The sequence below is a fragment of the Hypanus sabinus genome, chromosome 9 (genome assembly GCF_030144855.1).
Source record: "Hypanus sabinus isolate sHypSab1 chromosome 9, sHypSab1.hap1, whole genome shotgun sequence".
Lineage (NCBI taxonomy): Eukaryota > Metazoa > Chordata > Chondrichthyes > Myliobatiformes > Dasyatidae > Hypanus > Hypanus sabinus.
In genome coordinates, this window is record NC_082714.1 from 139,536,789 (window position 1) to 139,557,226 (window position 20,438).

At 36.9% G+C, this 20,438-nt stretch overlaps 1 protein-coding gene across 5 annotated transcripts in view; it reads right to left on the minus strand.

Moving 5' to 3' along the window:
- Positions 1-20,438, minus strand: part of LOC132399855 (nucleolar protein 4-like) — a 338,547-nt gene that overhangs the window by 256,230 nt on the left and 61,879 nt on the right. For all 5 annotated transcript variants that reach the window (XM_059980691.1, XM_059980692.1, XM_059980690.1 and 2 more), the window contains 2 exons: positions 16,254-16,365; positions 16,036-16,145 (listed from right to left, as the gene is read on the minus strand). In XM_059980691.1, coding sequence (XP_059836674.1) covers positions 16,036-16,145; positions 16,254-16,365 — 222 coding nt within the window. The remainder of the gene's footprint in view (positions 1-16,035; positions 16,146-16,253; positions 16,366-20,438) is intronic.

Here is a 20,438-nt window from a genome sequence, read left to right on the forward strand (position 1 = left end):
ATGGGCTAATTCTGCTCCAATATCTTATGGTCTTATAGCCAAGTTTGCTAGAATTGGTAAGGATGTTTTAAACTAATTTGTCAAGGGTATTTGAAATTAAATGATAGGGCTCAGGATGGGGCAGTTGGTATACAAACAGAAGCAATGTGAAGTGAAGCCGTCAGGAAGGATTTGCAGATGATAGAGAAAAATTGCAAACTGTGGGATGAGTTGCAGTACAGCAGGGGGTAAAATTGAAAAGGGTGACAAATACAGGACTGAAGGTGTTATATTTGAATGCACACCATATATGGAATAAGGTAGATAGATGATCTTGCAGCACAGTTAGAGACAGGCAAATTTGACATTGTGTGCATCTGGAATCATGGCTGAAAGAAGATTATTGTTGTGTGCTTAACATCCAAGGATACACATAGTATCAAAAGTTCTACCACCATTGAGGATTTTGCAGGATATTCTGTTTAAGGGTTGATGCACCATCAATAACTCTCTGAGACATGAGGCGAGATATCGGCTTTTATTGACTGGAAGAAGGAACAAGCAGCAATTGACCATCATGCTACATCCTGGAGACTGAGGGCAGGGCTCAAGCCTCAATCGCCTTTATACAGGGGTCTGTGGGAGGAGCCACAGGAGCAGTCAACCAGGGGGGCGTGTCCAGACAGGTATATGTAGTTCACCACAAGGGTATTGGTGTTTCCATATCAGGCTGTGATGCAGCCAGTTGATATATTCTCCACCACACATCAATGGAACAACACACACAAAATGCTGGAGGAACTCCGCAGGCCAGGCCACATCTATGGAAAAAAGTACAGTTGATGTTTCAGGCCGAAACCCTTCTGCAGGAGTCCCTCCAGCATTTTGTGCGTGTTGTTTGGATTTCCAGGATCTGCAGATTTTCTCTTGTTTGTGGTTTAAGCACATCTATGGAAGTTTTAGATGTCACGCCGAATCTTCACAAGCTCCTAAAGAAGTAGAAGTGCTGGGTCTTAAAAATCCAAGGTGCAAAGAGACTTGGGTCCTCATGTAGGACTCCCTAAAGGTTAACTTTAAGGTTGAATCGGTGGTGAGAAAGGCAATTGCAATGCTAGCAATAAGTACTCATATTTTTCTGAAACTTCTTCAGTACCTTATACAAATATAAGTTTTAAGAGGCTGCAGATACAAAAGTGGCACTTAAGAGGTTGTTATATAGATAAGTGAATTTGAGAGATATGGATAATTTAATTTCCCTTTAAGTAATGAACTTCTGAAACCATCTAAACAAACTAGAAATTTTATGTACTCCTGAAGTTCTCAGTGGACCTGAGTCCCAAGAATGCAGGTATGGCACCTTTAAGCAGATGAAGACCAGCCATCGCCATGGCCAGAACAAAGAGAGAGGAGGGAAGGGCTCAAAGCCAGGCAGAAACTTTGAGGGTGTAACCTCCTCTACACAACATTTTATTAGTAAATGTACGGTAGCTGGAGAACAAGATTGAGGACCTAAGAGCAAGATTGGTTTATCAGAGGGAAATGAGGGATTGCTGCGTTCTCTGTTTCACAGAGATATAGCTCACTTCATACAAGCCAGACATGGCATCCATCCAGAGGGATTCTCAATCCACCAGATGGAACTGAAATGCTGAAACAGAGAAGGCAATAAGTAGGGGTCTGTGTTTCATGATAAATTCTTCATAGTGCTCAGACGTAGCGGTCTTGCTGCATTCTTATTCTCCCAACCTGGAATATCAATTGATTAAGAGTTGTCCATTCTACATACTGAGAGAGTTCTGTGATTCTGACCGCAGTTTACGTACCACCAGACACATGATAAGCAACCACTCAATGTATTGAGTGACGTGATTAATAAACAAGAAATAGCCTACCTTGATGCCTTTCAAATTATTATCAGGGACATCAATCAGGCTTCCTTGAAGAAATCCCTGCCTAATTATTATCATCATATCACGTGCAGTATCAAGAGTCCGAACACACTCAATCATTATGATCAGGAATGCCTACTGTTCCATACCTAGGCTGTATTTCCGGAACTCTGACCATCTGGCTGTCCTCCTCCAACTTGCACATAGGCAGGGGCTAAAGAGCAAGGTTCTAAAAGTAAGGACGACAAAAAGTTGGCTGTGGGAGGCAGAGAAGCGGCTATGGGATTGCCTGAAGTCAGTGGACTAAGCCACGTTCAAGGAGTCATCAGAGGACCTGTCACAGTTGTCACTGACTTAATAAAGAATGTGACAAGATTTCACTCATCTCATGTTCTCAATAGTTATGGCTTGCTTGCTTGCTTGCTTGCTTGTTTGTTTGTTTGTTTGTTTATTTATTTTTGTGCTTGCACAGTTTGTGGTCTCCTGCACTCTGGTTGAACACTCAAGTTGGGTGGTCTTTCATTGATTCTGATATGATTATTATTCTATAGGTTTATTGAGTTTGCCCACAAGAAAATGAATCTCAGGGAATATATGTACTTTGGTCATAAATTTACTTTGAAATTTGAACTTTGAGCATACTTCAGGAGGGTGAACTGACAAATAGTACCTGGCACAGTTGGGATATTGGCAAAGTAGTAAAGACCTGTGCTGATCAACTGGTTGGAGTGTTCACCATTATCTAACCTCTCAGCTCAGCACACTGAGGTACCCATCTACTTCAGGCAGGCTTTAATTATACCAGTGCTCATGAAGAAATTGGTAATCTGCCACAATGATTATCGTCCAGTGCATTTACATCCACTGTGATGAAGTGCTTTGAGAGGTTGGTGGTAAAACCTATCAATTCCTGCCTGAGAAGTGACTTGAATACACTCTAATCTGCCTAATAGAACAACAGGTCCATGGCAGATGCCATTTCATTGGCAGCAAAGATGCATACATCAGTATGCACTTTATTGACTACAGCTCAGTATTCAATATTATCATCGCCTCAGAACTAATTAATAAGCTTCAAGACCTGAACTCAATCATTCCTTGTGCAATTAGATCCTTGATTTCCACACTTGCAAACCCCAGTCTATTTCGATTGGCCAACAACACCCCTCCACAATCTCTATCAGCACAGGTGCACCACAGGGCTGTGAGCTTAGACATCACTTTACACACTACATACTTATGAATGTAAGGGTAAGCAGAGCTCTAATGCTATATTTAAGTTTGCTGATAACACAACGGTTGTTGGCTAAATCAAAGGTGGTGATGATTCAGCAAATAGGAGAGAAGTTGAAAATATGGCTGAGTGGTGCCACAACAACCTCTGCTCAATGTCAGTCAGACCAAGGAGCTGATTATTGACTTCAGAAAAAGGAAACTGTAAGACTATGTGCCAGTCTTCATCAGGGAAATCAGAGATGGAGGGGTTGGGCAACTTAAAATTCCTCAGTGTTATCATTTCAGAGGATCTGAGCTCGAACCAGCACATAAGTGCAATTATAAAGAAAGCACAACAGAGCCTGTACTTCCTCAGAAGTTTGTGAAGATTCGGCATGACATCTAAAACTTTGGCAAACTTCAAAAGATCTGTGGTGGAAAGTATATCTACATGGAGCACTGTTGCAGAAAAGCAGCATCCATCATCATGGACCCGCACCACCCAGGCCACCCTCACTTCTCACTGCTGCTATCAGGAAGAAGGTGCAAGAACTTCAGGACCCCACACCACCAGGTTCAGGAATAGTTATCATCCATCAACCATCAGGATCTTGAACAATTAGAAATGACTTCACTCACCCCATCACTGGACTATTCCCAGAACCTATGGAGTCACTTTCAAGGACTCTTCAACTCATGTTCTCAATATTTATTGTTTGTTTGTTTGTTTGTTTGGTTATTTATTTATTTATTTATTTATTTATTTATTATTTCTTTCTTTTTCATTTGTCTTTTGCACATTGGTTGTTTGACCAGGTGCAGTCTTTTATTGCTTCTATTATTTCTTGAACTTGCTGAGTTCAACTTACACATACACACACACACTCCCTTTGCAATCTTTGCTCATTTCCTTCTCAATTCCTGCTAAAACATTGTTTACATTTACATTATTTATTATTATATTGTAATTTGCCCTTTACTGTGCCTATTGTCTTCTTTATTAATTATTATACTGTCTTGCACTGTTTTGTGTACTTTATGTAATCCCGTGTAGGTCTGAAGTCTAATGTAGTTTTGTGTTCTTTCACGTGGTCTAATGTAGTTTTGTGTTGTTTCAGGTAGCACCAGGGTCCTGGAGAACCGTTGTTTCATTTTACTATGTACCGTACCAGCAGTTATGGTTGAAATGACAATAAAAGTGACTTGAATATGCATGCAAGGTAACGAATTTCAAGGTTGTATATGAAGACATATTTGTACATTGTAACAAATTTACTTTGAACTTTGAATGAAGAGCTTTGAGAGGTTGGTGATAAAACATGCCCCACGCCACCAGGTTCAGAAACAGTTATTACGCCTCAACAGTTAGGCTCTTGAACCAGAGGGGTTAACTTCACTCACTTCAACACTGAACTGATTCCACACACTATGGGCTCACTTTCAAAAGATCCACATCTATGTCCTTGATATTTATTACTTATTAATTTATTATTGCTTTTTAAATTTTTGTATTTGCACAATTTGCTGTCTTTTGCACATTGGCTGTTTGCCCATCTCTGTTGTGTGCAGTTTTTTTATTGAATCTAATTGTGTTTCTTTGTACTGTAAATCCCCGCAAGAAAATGAATCTTATAGGTAGTGTATGGTGACATATATATTCTTCGATAATAAATTTACTTTGAACTTCGGATAATGTATAAGATAGTTTAATCAGGCATGTGTTCAGAGCAGATATTTTGGGTCAGATGATTGATTTTTGTGCTGTACTGTTCCCTGCTCGATGTTCTATGTATACCATTGGCTAATCAAGAATCTTCAGTGTTTTTCAATTCCACTCTCCAGACACAAATACTGGACCTCAGTTTGTTTCTTTTGCAGTTCATTTTAGTGATCAGTATATTTATTTTCAGATTCCTTTGTTCCTCTTGATTCCACTTCACCAAGTAAAATTTGACCTTATTTTTGTAACAAAATGTAATATCTCACGCATGCCAGTGCTGAAATGCATTGACCAATTACTGTATGTTCCCAATCTGCAATCTGTGTCTTATAAATTGTTCAGTATTGGCTATCCCTCATTTCTAATACTGTTCATGCTTAAATTCAGAAGCTGTGTTCTTAATCTTGAAATCTAAACCATAACATACATTGTGAATAAACAGGAATCCAAGTATTAGTGCTTACGAAATCCCACTTTCAATCTTGTGCCATCAAAATAGCTGTTACCTTTACTGTCTGCTTCATGTTTTAATGCTAGCTAGCTAGCCATTTCATTAACTGTCTCCTGATACCATATGCTCAGGCTTATTAATTCATTCATTATGAAGCATGATATTGAGGGCCCTTTGGAAATCTGGATAAATTACACCCGCAGTATTCCTTGCCTACTTTCCATGCTACCTCTTCTCAAAACTATTCAAGGTTTGTCAATTAACAATACCTTCCTGAAACCAAACTGAAAATCATTACATTTTTATTATATCTGTTTCCTTTCCTCCTTTAATGAAGATTTCATTTGTAGTGGCTGATATTAAGTTGAATAACCTATAGTTTCCCCATCTCCATCTTCCTTCATAATTATAGCACTCTATTAGCTATCTGTCATTTCTTTCTGAATTGCAACTTTCTCTAAAACAAGATCTAAATATGTACATAGAACATAGAATAGTACAGCACATTACAGGCCCTTCGGCCCACAATATTGTCCACCTTAAATTCCTCCATATAATGTAATGGTATCTCTGCTATCACTTCCCTAGATTCTCTTAAAATGGATATTTATAACAGGTCATTATTTAAAAGTTTCTAAAATACAATGATTACTTCATTGACGTAAACACTAAATACTTTGCATTAAAAGACTCAGCACCATAGTCTCAATCTGAATACACCATAGAATTTCTTTCACAAAATATACATGCTGGTAGCTAAGAAAATGTTTATTTTAAAAACTAACAGAAAAATCAGACAATTACAAATCCTTAGTAAAATCACAGGTGGTAAAGAAAGAAGAAAACTTTAGCCTTAAGATTTTCTGCTGCCCCATATTGTCTGAAAGCATAATTAAAACAGTAGCTATATTCAAATATGCACTATAACCTCCTTCCCACAATGTTATTCATATTAGTCAAAACTTTTATGATACTTTTCCAAGATTAATACATTATCTAGCCAACATTTCTTTGGAAGATAAACCGGGGGAAACATGCAAACATGAAACTACATCCAACTCCCCACCTCCCAACATTTTGTCTTCTCATTCTTTTAATTAAAATGTCCTGTGACCTACTGGATGAAACTTGCTAAGTTGGACAAGGCCTAGGCCTTCTACAAAGTTCAGAAATGTTTCCTGTCCGTCAATTTCATCATTCCATACTTCTTCCAATGACTTCCAGTATATAAGCTATCTTCTATTAAAAAGCTCCTACCAACAATTTCTACTTTGGAAGATGCAACGGATAGAAAAATTGTGAAAAGTAAATAATCAAATATCAATGAGCTCATTGTACTATTGTTGTTAAATTTACTCATAATTTTATGCAGTCACATCATTCATTGAATTATTGTAATAAAAATAATACATTGTACTGATGGGCCTGGCACATACACACAGAGAACATTATACTGAAAGCTACAAAAAATCCCTTCAGAATTTATCCACAGTACTGAATTTCTATGACAAAATACATTATATATTAGTTACCACAGATATGCTTCAATAACTTCATTACATATTTGTAAGCAGTAAACTATTTACTTCACATCCACATGTACACATCCCAATTTGCTAGAAATCATTAACAACATTTTTGTCCATTTACAGCTAACAGTCACATTCTTTATTGCAAGATTGCCAAAGAAAACCCCTCCACTATTTGCTTGGCAGATTGCCATTCCAAAATTATTGTAGTTAACTCTTTCGTTACAATTCAGTCCAATGCTTGGTGTACAATTCCCATTCAGCATAAAATAAATTCTTGAAATCATTAAGATTTTATGAATTATTTAGTTTAATGACATTCTGTAGCTATTTTCATAAGCCAATTTTGACATACAATTCAAATAAGAATGAAGCATGTTATCAACCAACAATTTTGAGTTCTTGATTTACTGCTTTCCACAATCATCCCCCCTCAGCATTCCCACCAGCTTCCACCTCCTGATTTTTCATATCCTTCACCTCATGTCACAGGAAAAAGCAGATGGCCTGCTTCAAGCTTCCTCTATGCTAATCTTCAATAAGCTAATAGGAGATGCACATGAACATGCTCTGAAAATGACTCTTCATTTGATAATTCCCTATGCTCTATAGCAAAGCACATGGGCTTTCTTAAATACCGTTTTTAAAAAATAATATGAAAGATCAGGAATTCTGCGCAAAGGGAGAATTAAAGCTACATACTACACTTTATATTAGCATGTATTGTTGCTCCATGTAACTATAAAACCAAACCATACTTCTGTGAAAAACATCTAAATTTGGCCCTGAGATACATCATCCTAGGGGACTAAAAATTTTCATAATTTATGCAACAACAGTCAAAAGACAAAATTACTCCATTCCCATTGTTTCAATTTGTCACGGTCAGATTGTAGGTTAAAGGTCCATGCTGGAATTTAAGTACATAACTGACACTTAATTTCAGCACACGGCAAAGACTGCACTTCCCAAAGTTGTCTTTGTTGTAGGAATTGATCACCTGCAATATGTGATTCTGTTCAGGTGAGCATGATAAGCCCAATGGCAATCCTAAAAGAAAAGCCTACTGTTCTTCTCATCTCCTAGCTGAAAATCCCCGTTACACCAACATGATTTAAAAGAGTAAAATCACAATTACTTCAATTTTGCTCCATCTGTCGCATTTGACATAACAAGTGGTTTATGACTTGGTTGTCATGCACTTTGAAATGTCCTAAGAACAGCAGTATACACTGGAAGTTTTCTCTTGATTAACTCCAGTAAAACGTCCTTCGTGCTATCGCTAAGTAATCATTCATTTTACAATAAGCAGTTAATCTACCATACTGCAATTACACACAAGTTCACTGTTGAGCAAAAGTCCTTACTACAGGCAATGCAGGCATAAATTACAGAAGAACATTTACAGTGGTATACAAGATGTACACATAAAGTAAGAACTTTACATGATAAGCCACCCACTAGTTATCTGAGTGAAATTTCTTTTCCCTGATGTAAATAAAGATGTGGACAAAAAGAAACACAAGTTCTTTCAGTTACAATGAAAAACAGACACTGACTGATTAATGATAAACAGTCGATGACAAGTCCACATTGATAAAGTGCATCAACAGTTAAGCTTATTCACAGAAGCAGAGAGTAGTGCGATCAAGATTGCCTTTCTAATACTTAACCTGTAACTAAATAGAGGTATTTTACTTTCTTTTGTAATCTAGTTTTAAAACCCAAACTTTATTTCACCTAACCTTTGAGCAGCATCAAGTAGTGTCTTTTCTGTTCAGTCTCAATCCAATAATGTCTTGCATTAGTGCTCTTGACCTTTCGCATTGATTTAATAATAAATTAAACTAAATTTCCCTTGATAAGACAGAAAATAAAATTATGAAATAATATGAAAGATTGAATTCCATAGCTAAATTATGAAACAATAAAGACAAGCTTACAATTATTATCAAGCTTTTGACTAACAACTTACAAAGAACTTTTGATTTCAAAAAGAGCTGTACATCTTTATTTTCATTATGTACATTTATTTGAAACTGAGTGATAATTACAAAATTTTCTTTTCTGGAACAAGAATTTTCTTTTTTTTTACCCACAACTAGCCTTTATGACCTTGCCAAGAATATCAAAATACAGTAAGTAAACTGCAGGTCCAATCCATTTTCAGATGCACCCTATTTTCTGTCTGTAGATCTCATAATATCCTGTATCTAAGAAGACAACTTTAAAAAGCATAGAAAGTTTCAATGATGTAGCCTCAGTGAAACTATGAAGAAACTATTCCAATATATAGAAAATATTTTCTAGTTTAATATTGTGATTGTTTTTTTAAATAAGAAACGATATTCCTTTTTTTCTTATATACATTTTAGCCTACACTGTAAACTAATTTACCCACAACAAAATTCATTATTGATCTATTCTTAAAACTGTCATAAACATCAATAAGATGACCATCCTATATAATTTATCATTAAAACTTACGTTTGTAACATACAAGTACAAATTATAGTATCCTACTTTCTGGTTACTCTCTGAAAAAAAGTTATATACAATATATGAACATATAATGTCACGCAAACAATACATCTAACAAAATCTTGCGAGAGGCTCAAAATGGAAAATCCAGCACAAAAAAATCAATTTGCAAAAAGAATATTCAATTATGGATTGATGAGGCTGCAGCAGTTTCATCGATTTATACCGTTTCCTTTTCTGTAAACGTGGTGGAATTACTAATGAAAACTAACTTTTTAAGGATATTTGGGGATAACATCCAATATGTAATCGCGACCCCTGGAAAAACCGGCTTTTACACTGATAGTAATGAAATGCAAAGATGATTAAATATACGCATAGACTTCACTCTGAGTACAACGGATAAGAGAGAAAATGAAAATAAAACGAAATGTTTGTCGCTCTTTTATTCTGTTAATCAAACTACGAAGGGTTTAACTGACAGATCGAAATGAAAGAAAATTCATATTAAAGACATAATCATAATCACTGGGCAAATAAGCTGCTTCCGAAAGAAAGCAGAGGATACTTTAATAAAAACACAGAGGCTCACATGCAATAATTCCCTTGAAAGAAATCAGAGGGTTTTTTTGTGCTAATCGATCAGACTTCTTCACAAGCTACACTGCAGACAAGAGTGCCATTTAATAAGTAAGCTTTTATTTCGGTCAAGCATGCGCTTCTTAGACAAAATGGTTCAGGTCATTGCATTTTAAAGCCAAGTCTAGCCCAGGGCTCCCCCTCCCTCCCTCCCTCCCAGCACACTGGCAGATCCAAAGCTGCTCCCACTTACTCCACTTCTCCCAGAAGATCGCCCGGAGCCAGCACTCACCCAATGCGCAGCCGGCTGAGCTCTTGCGGGGAGTCGTTAGGGGTGAACAGCGGCTCCGTGCCGATCCGCGGTGCGAGGGGGAGGGGATAGAAGGGGAGGGGGAGTTCCCGAACCGAGGGGGGGGGGGGATCCTGATGAAGGCTGAAAGGGAAGCCGGCGAGACACAGGAGCCGAGCGAGCAGCGCACCAGCTGACAGATGGGGATGGAGAGGGGCGCTGACGTCACGCACTCCGCCGTACGCCGCGGCTCGTTTGGCTGTCAGTGGCTACCGTAGTTGGGAGTCCGCTGCGGCTGTGCCTTCGCTTAGCAACCGAGTGGCGTGCTGATGGGTGGTGGAGGGACTGTGGGCTTGATGTGTGGCCGGGGAAGTGGGTAGAGTTAGCAAAGTGGTCCAAGCTTTCCTCCTCTCGCTGTCGTGGTAGATTTGCATTCAACTCCCACCCTCCCCCCCCCCCGCCCCATTCCAGAACTTAAAAAGTCCGGGATCACCTTCAGTATCTTTCAGAACGGACCTTAAACCGAGTCCTAACGGCTCCAACCAATGCAAAGAAGAAAATCTCAGGTCATTTTTTTTTAAAGAGTAGGGCAGCGTTATCTGAGGTGCCGACCAGCATTTCCCCAAATCCAATTCCAACAGCATCTCCCACACTCGCCAATTCTTCCACCAAGATCAACAGGTGCATAGGAACGTCATCATTTGCATCTTCCGCTGCAAACCGTACGCCATCCTCGCTTAGAAAATATAATCGTTCTTTAATTGTTGTCAAATCTAAATCCTGGAACTCCCTGCCCAGCAACTCTGTGCACGAACTATATAAAAAGGACCACATCTATTCAACAAGGTGAATCAGCACTGCGTTCTTGAAGGCAATTATAGATGGGGAATAAATGTCCACTTTGCCAGTGACATCTGTGCCGTGAAAACTGAAAACATTAACACACAAAATTGACTATGTCACTCTTTGTGTGGAAATTATTCTCATAAAAAGCCTTTAAAGGTCTCAATTTAAGTTTACTGGCTATAAAGGGTTTTGGGATGTCCTTAAAAAATACTTGAACTGCATAACTTCCTGCAAGTGTTATTAGAGCTGTTATTCAGTTTGTGTCTGATCAGAACCAAGTCTTTTCTTACCAGTTGAAAGGCAAAAGTGTTAGAAATCTGAAATAAAAACATAAAATGACGGTTCTTCAGATCTACAAGCAGTATTTATGACAAAATAAACATGTTAATATTTCAGATGAATGATTTTTCATCAGAACTGGGAAGGAAGGAAGGAAGGAAGGAAGGAAGGAATAAATAAATAAATAAATAGGAACAGTGGGGAATAAGTATGTTTCAAAGGTTCACAAAAGGGGTAAAGAGGTAGAGAGAGCAAAAGCAATAGCTGTAAATGGATAGAGAACATGAGAAATTATGATGCAAAGGGCAGTGCTACTTGTTGAGAAACAACAAATTGTTAATTGCAAATGACTGTGTGAAGATATATATGTTAGGAAATGAAAGAGAACACCTCCTACTTTCCATTCTATAACTTATATCACATGTTTCCTATTTCTCATGGTTCTGTAGAGAAATCATTAACTAAAACTTTTCTCCAAAGGTGCTGCTGAATCCTTGAGATTTTCATTTTTTATTACTTCCAGATAACATTGAATTGATAGTAGCTATTATGCATGTATAGAAGGAGTAAGGTCTGTTAAATTTACTACGTATGTGATTTCTTCAGTATAGTCAAATTTAGCACTTAGATGATTTATTCAGTAGTCAAATTATCACTTATTATTAATGAGCATTGTAATTAAATAACTGAATTAATATATGACTGATTGTCATACCACCTTTAACTTTATAAGAATAACGTTTAAAGAAAAATTAGGAGCAGAATTATACCAGCTCTTTAGTTTAGTTATTTTATTTAGAGGTATGACACAGTAACCGGCCCTTGCTGCCCAATTACATCCATGTGATCAATTAATGTACTAACCTGTACGCCTTTGGAATGTGAGAGGAAACAGAAGCACCCAGAGGAAACCCATCTGGTCACGGGGAGAACAAGCAGACTCCTTCCAGACAGCGGCAGGGTTGCTGGCACTGTAATAGTGTTGTGTTAACTGCTATGCTATCGTACTGCTCAATGGTTGGATGCTTAAGATTTGTTTAATCTTAAACATGATTTGGTTGGATAATTAAGATGTGTTTAATCCTAAACATGATCTGTATGTGTTGTGTCTACAATAGTAAGTAATCAAGCATGACTGTTTTCAGTAATGTGTTGACCCATCAAATATTGTTCAAACACTACCCCCAACCAAATATTTTTGCAGATAACTTGCACTGGTATGGAATTTAGGATTCATCAGGCTCTTGAACCAGAGGGGGTCATTTCACTCAGTTTCACTTGCCCAAAACTGAACTGTTCCTGCTAACTGGATTCAACTCACCTTCAAGGACTCTTCATCTCTTGGTCTCATTATTTACTCGTCCAAGAGGACCAAGACCTTGTCGTGGTTTGGAGGCTTATGTAACTCAATGACCTATGCTGGCTGGAGTCAGGGCTTTATGCTTTGGCTTTTGTTAGGCTCACCCATGCCAGACTGGTCAAAGAGTAGAGGACAGAACTAAGACTGGTCCACCAATCCTCAAGTTTCGGGGGTTCAGCTCAGGGCTACAACTCTGACTGGTAAAACAAAGTTGATATGGAAACAGCAATGAAGAATCCTACATCTGAATGTAACTACATTCCTGAGTCTCCACCTGCAACTTGCATGACTGACAGTAGTGAAAACTGAGAGGAAGCTACTGACAGAATGAAAGAAGCCCTAAACACACCAGGGATGAAGGACCTTCATTGCTGCCCTAAACACCAGTGGCATAACAGGCATCATTACCTTGGGATTTATTGTTTATTTATTTATTATATTATTTATTTTTTTCTCTTTCTTTTTGTATTTGAACAGTTTGTTTTATTTTGCACATTGATTGTTGTCTTTCCTGTTGGGGGTAGTCTTACATTAACTCTATTGAGTTTCTTGTATTTATTATGATTTCTCACAATAAAATGAATCTCAGGGTTGAACATGGTGACATACATTTACTTGGATCATAAATTTACTTTGAACTTTTTGAACTTTTGGAGACTTTGAGTGTGTGATAGAAAAGGAAATAAGTGAGGGATTGGAATTGACAGGAATGCTCTGAGAACTGGGATGGACTTGATAGGACAAATGGCCTCTTCCTATATTATAAGAAAATATGAAATATTCACTATTATGTCGATGCACAACAATTGGTGTGCAAGTTCCCAACACTAGGGAAGGTACAATTTGTAAACAATTAATGCATTCATTTTTTTCTGATTTAATACTGGATATGTAAAAAAATGCAGCTAATGCAGCTCTTCATGTCCAAAGTACATTACACCAGCCAATGAACATACAGTACAAGAAGATTCTACACACGTCAAATGAATGTGAATGTAGAAGCCTTGAAATAATTCCAAAGTGGCACCTTTGAGCCTCCATTGGATACATTAAATGGGTAATTCTAATTCTTGTTAGGTTGTCCTTTTAACAACTGCAAGAATGAGAGGTTGTAAAGAACTCTCTCCTGTTAGCTAATAGTTAAACAAATACTGAAGCAAAATGCCGTTATCTGTTATTTTGAACAATGATATATAAGTTGATGGTACCATTAAACAATGGCATTATGGTGAAGTTATCAGCATTTACAATTCCCAGAGTCTAATAATAGGTGTAATATAAAGGTCTGAGCAGATCTTAGGCCACAAAATCCTTCATTGGGAATCCACTTGAGGCAAAGCTTATTGAAACTGAAAATATGAAGCGCTACCCAAGATGGATTCCCGGTTTGCAGTTGCTCTTTTCAGGACCACAAACAGCACTGCCCCCACACTGTGCACCCTAGGTGCTTGACACTTCAGAGGAACTCAAAAGAAATCTGAAGACTTCAAGATTCATGAGTTACTGCAAGTTCCCTGGATTAATTAAGTATATTTTTAGACATGTCACTGATGTAGCACTGATATTACACAACAATTTCTAGGCAGTTGTCCTCATGGGTTGCAAAATCTGGTGGGGTTCATCGCAACTAAACACCTGTAATTTGCTATTGGTGACATGATTACTCTCTCCACAACTATCTCCACACCTAGAACCGCTTGCAGACTTTTGTGCCACAAATTAATATATTAAGAGCCCATTTTCAGTGCAGAATCTCTAAAAAGTACCTCTCCAGGGAGCAACTATGGTATCTCTTGCACAATTCAAATTGGAAAATTCTTCCTGCATCTCGGTCTTAACCAGGAATTATAAATCCAATATAAAACTGTGCACAGAGAGCAACCTAAAAGGAAAAGAGATGCTTTGCAGAGTAAGAGATATGAGAAATATAAAGAGAAGTAAAACGATCAGTTTATCTGATATTTTCCAACAATAATTCCAAAACAGAGGCTTCAAGATTGCAAATTTGGAATTTAAGGTCAGGTACTGTACTAGGATATCATGCGAAGAATAATTTAATCTGTTAATTTTTAATAATAAATTCTAGTTAGGTAATTATAATCAGATTGAATATGCACAGCACCCTAGCACATAGCACCTCCAGCCCTAACAAGGCCAATATCCCAATTAAATCACAAATCCAACTTTTCAGTACTCCACTAAACCAGGTTATCAAAACACTCTCTTTGTGAGCAATTCAGTAATGCAAGATACCTCAAGTTTCTTGCAGTATATAATTTTGCATTAGCAGATCACAAAAAAATCATTGCCCCATCAGTGACTTAACATATCATTCTGGTACCATTCAGAAAGTAATTCTCAATTCTTTGAAATTTATTTCTTCCATTTATCATTACATGTATTTTGTGCTTATTAAAAAATGTCTCTGCACATAAACAGCAGGTGTACTAATCACTATGACTTCACTAAAACAAGCCAGTTTAAAATATCATAAATTTGCTTAAAATTGCCAGATTGGGAAAAAACATAACAGTTTATCTTCATAAAATCTGCATAACTACAAAATCACAATATTTGCAATGTGCAGTATTTCATAATTTCAACTATTTTAATGCAACTATTTTGCCTCAATAATAGTGATGGTAAACATTGCTGTAAACAATTTTTTTCTTCGCAAAACGAATTCATTAATTACAAATCTCTAACACCAGAGGGCAAGCTTGTCTAAAAACAGTTGCCTGAGCAACCAAAACTGGACTTGACAAAAATACTTTATTAATATGCTACGAAGCATAACTTTATTAGATAATTAAAGTAAGTAGGTTTATCCCTTTAGTCTCTTTTTGATACACTAAATTATTTTCTCCTCCTGTATCTGTATCTTTGTTCACCTTTTCAACGAGTTGCCAGGTTTCTGAAAATGCCAATTTTAATAAATTTGAAATTGAAATTTGTATTTTATATACTGGTTATAGAGGCTGTTTTATACATTTAAGAGTCTTTTGTGTTACAAATTCATAAAAATTTCAATTTATCAAATAAATTGCATTTCCATTTTTTTAAAAGAACTAGAATGGTCACATTTAGCTACATCAGCAAAGGAGCATTTACAAAGTATCATCAGATTGTGGAAATGAGGTATTTAACTTTTTCACCAAAACAAGCATGAATGAAGACTTCTTGGACTTGTGTTTCCTAACAGAATTGTTCAATCGGAAGTTAATTTATAAGTGTATATGAAGAAACGACAGAATTTCTTGATCATAAAATTTAGATCTTCCTGTTGTTATTTATATTTTGTTGAGAGTAACAAAGTAACATCAGTTTGAATGGGTTGCAGAAATAAGAGTTCTAGCAACTAAATCAGAAAAGTCAAATTTAGCTCAAGCATGAAATATTTATATGTTGTCAAACCTACCAAATCTTGAGGTCCACACATAAACTGGAGTTTCATCTGCTTCAGGTATGTGGCAGTAATGGGCATATTATAATCTATCACCCCAGCCAGTGAAGAAGGTCTTTCATTTTCTGAAAAAATGTATGAGATAAACTGCATCATGATTTATTGTTTCCAAATATCAGGAATAAAATAGCTTCTGCAGTAATTTGCCATATTCAGCAATCTTCAATATTTACCTTTTGAGTCCACACCATTTGGGTTTATATGCATTCGTTTTTGACATTCAGTGCAGCTCATTAGAAACCTTGTCACTGCTTCTCTTGGCAGGAATGCATATGTTTCAGCTATCTGATTTTGAGAAATGGAGAATATTTTAGTTAGGATGAAACTGCCTTTTGATTTACAAATAATATGGGACAAAAAGTAATTTTTTTCATGCTTATTATACATCTGTTACTTCACAACTTGCCCTGCATAACCATTAAGTGTTAATGTTTGTATAAATTGTTGTTGTAATATAATGATTTCACTGGTTGATGGTTGTCACAGAAACCAAGCTCATTCTTGGAATAATCTAAACAGTGTACCATATGATTTGTAGTTAATGTTCAGCAAAAATATACATAAACCAATATCAGAGCTGAAACCAATCTTATTTTTCCATTATTCATTTTTTCTCATCATCATTGAAAACTTAGTTTGAAAATTAACTTTGTTGTTGATTAATTTCAATTTAATCATTGCTGGCATACGTGAAGAGAAAATGCAGACAATGCAGAGCCAGATGTATTTTGATCTAACGCTCTAATTGGAATTATTGTCCACTCTCCAGGCCCACCTGCACTTACCTGATGGCTTAAATATTGTGGGCCGATTTTGTTAGCCCTCCTCACTCTCAAGTCTCATTGATGAATAGACTTCAGAGGACCCACCCTGGAAATGTCCTGACAGGAGGCAAAGCTGGGATTGGAGCTTAAGGCTCTGTCAAAGATCTTCTCATGTTGCATTTTACTCCAGCAATTTCTATAAAGCCATTAATATTGTGTAGATTTTAAAATGTTGCTACATTCAGATATTAAAAGTCATATAATTAAAGATTAAATTTTTAAAATAACCTTAATCAAACACCATTGAAGTTTCAAATCACAAGCAATAAGACATTCCCTAAAGTAAATCCCAGATTTGTGTACTAATGTGCAGTGTTGATTGACCGTACGAAGTCTATGTCAAATGTTTCTGTGAAATAATTTTACATAATTGAAAGGTATATATAAAACTAAAGTAAATTAAATTAAAGACACTTAAAGAAAAAAATTGGCAGCATGATAGTGTAACGGTTAGTATAATGCTCTTACAGCGCAGCGACACAGGTTCAATTCCTACCACTGCCTGTAAGGAGTTTGCACATTCTCCCCGTAACCATGTAGGTTTCCTCCAGGTGCTCTGGTTTCCTCCCACATTCCAAAGAGTGTACATTCCAAAGTTGTATGAGTTAATAGGTTACTCGTTCACATGAGTGTAATTGGGCAGCATGGACTTGTTAGGCTGGAAGGACTTGTTACTGTGCTGTAAGTCTCCCTAAATAACTTACCTTTCCCATTCCAGGACTAACTTACAAACATGGAATTGAAGAGCGTGATTGACCTGGGCTTCACGACAATGCATATTTGGCAGATCCAGGAAGCATCAGTCACGCATTAAGTCCTATACTTACATTATTCCTGAAATTGCTTCTGTGGGAATGGTTTGCAGTTCCCATTAGAAAAGCTGGGCACAGCCATGAAAGTTCAGTTTATTCTTAAGTAATCAACAACCACGAATCAATTATTTTTATATTTAGAAAATGCTACAAATTGAAGTGCTTTTAAAGCACATAAAAATATTTGTCTCTTAGTTGGATTTATAATTGTATTTAATGTCTCTTTAAAACATTTCCGAACAAACTCCAGAATGATTTCTTGATAGTCTTACTAAAAAAACATTGTTGCTTTTAAGTAATACTCATTTATGCTCTACTAGGCATAAAAACATGCAATATTCAGTTTACATAAAAGAATATTAGTGCTCACTATTAAACAAATTTAAGTACTTTGAACAAAGTACTGCTTGGCATTTTATGCCAGTTATAGGTAAATTTCAGTAATACCAAATTTTATCTGGAAATTCAGCCTCTATGTGTGAAGTGCATTCGATATTGGAAAGAAATGCACATTTTGTCATTGGCACTAACTAAACATATGCGGAGTTAACCGTTGTCAGATCAACTTGTCTTCTGACATTGGATTCACTTCAATTCCATGAAGCCAAATGTCAGGAGATGAATACAACTAATACTCTCAAATATTTAACATTTGTAACCATGAGAGATTAACTTCTCACCAACTAAGTCAAATGCAATCTAATTGTGTGTGACAGAAAGAAAATGCATTTTACATAACTGAGAATCACATATGATCTGTAATAACTGAAGTACTTTTATCATAAAAATGTTCTGTCCCCCGCTTCCTATTTTCATTTTCAGAAGATGGCATGCTGAATTCTTGGCATAAGGTGTAAAATGTATTCCCAACCCTGCTGTTTATCTGACAAAATGAGAACTCCCAAAAAGGCCAATCATATTCCATTTGGAGTTTGTAAATAAATGTCCCCCATTATTGCCAGCACTAATCTGGATATGTTGGTTAGATGTGTGAGCTTTATTAATTAGAAATTGCAGAAAGTTACTTTAATTAAATGCCTCTCACCTTACATGAAGAGCTTAATTGGTCCATTTGCAATAGATGTACAAATTCATTTTTAACATTTCAAAACAACACAAGATAGATATTGATGACTGTACCACTACTGTTAGTGCACCAAGCAGAGAAAGACAGCCAAAAACCAATAGTGAGAAAAATGTGCTTGAAGTCTTCAAAGGATTTATTATACATACTTATTTCAGTAATACACTGGATACAATTAAAGATTTTAAATAATTGATAAATTGAATTCTAAATTATCAAGATCGTTAAATAACTGTACACATATTTCTGGATTGTTTGGGAGGACAGGATGTTTCTGTTGTGTGCATGGCTGGTACAGTACTGCTCTGTGTAATAAACAACATCAGTTTTACATGGAAATGTATTAACAGACAAGGTTTCCGGCTGAGACACATCTTCAGGACTGGAAAGGAAGGGGGAAGATGCCAGAATAAAATGTTGGGGAAGAGAAAGGAGGATAGCCAGAAGGTGACAGGCAAAGCCAAGTGAGTTGCAAAGATAAGTGGCAGGAGAGGGATAAATCTGATAGGAGAGGAGAGTGGACCATAGGAGAAAGGGAAGGAAGAGGGGGCCCAGGAGAGGTGATAGGCAGGTGAGAAGAGGTAAAGGGCCAGAGTAAGGAATAGAAGGGGGGGGTGGATTATTTTACCAGAAGGAAAGATCAATATTCATGCTATCAGTTTGGAGACCACCCATATGGAATATAAGGTGTTGTTCCTCCATCCTGAGGGTGGTCTCATTTTCACAAGAGGAGGCCATGGACTGACATACTGGATCGGGAATGGAAATAGAAATTAAAACTTTTGACGTCCAGGAAGTTCTGTTTTGGCAGATGGAGGAGAGTTGTGTGAAGAAGTGGTCCCCCCATTTATGACGGATCTCACCAATGTAGAGTAGGCCAAGTCAGGAGCACCCCAGCAGATTCGCAGGTGGAGTGTTGCCTCACCTGGAAGCACTGTTTGCAATTCTGAGTGGAGGTGAGGGAGGGTGAATGGGCAGGTGTAGCATTTGGCTGCTTGCATGGATGGTGTCTACTTTTCCAGTTCTGAAGAGGGGGTCTGGCCTGAAACATCGACTTTATTCATTTACATAGATGCCGCCTGAACTGCTGAATTCCTCCAGCATTTTGTGTGTGTTATATTGGATTTCCAGCATCTGCAGAATCTCTTGTGTTTATCAACTTTATATGCTTTTATTCTTGAAAACTGATTACTTATTTTGAACAAAGTAAATCACTGGTGAATAGCATTTGGTTTAAACTGCAGTAGTTTGATTAACTCATTGTACAATGATATACAGTATCTATAATATAATTCTGTGAAGTAATATGGTTGAAGGATTTTTATTTGGCAAAATGAAAAAAATGTGTTTTTCATTCTGTGCACAGGGAAAATAATTCTGCAAGAGATAACTGTAGTGGCAAAATTTTAAGTGTAAAGCAACAGCCAAAATAACATTTACCCAGCACAATCAGGTTCATTTAGCTCTTATTAATAATACAAAGCACTGTGAAATAAATTGCTGTATGGATACATAGAAAGAAAAAAAATAGCTATACATAATCAACACATTGACAGCTACAGCAGTGTTTCTGTTTGGCCTTAGGAATGAAAGATTCATTAGAATTCCAGTATTTTGAAAAATGGTTTATTTGGAGAG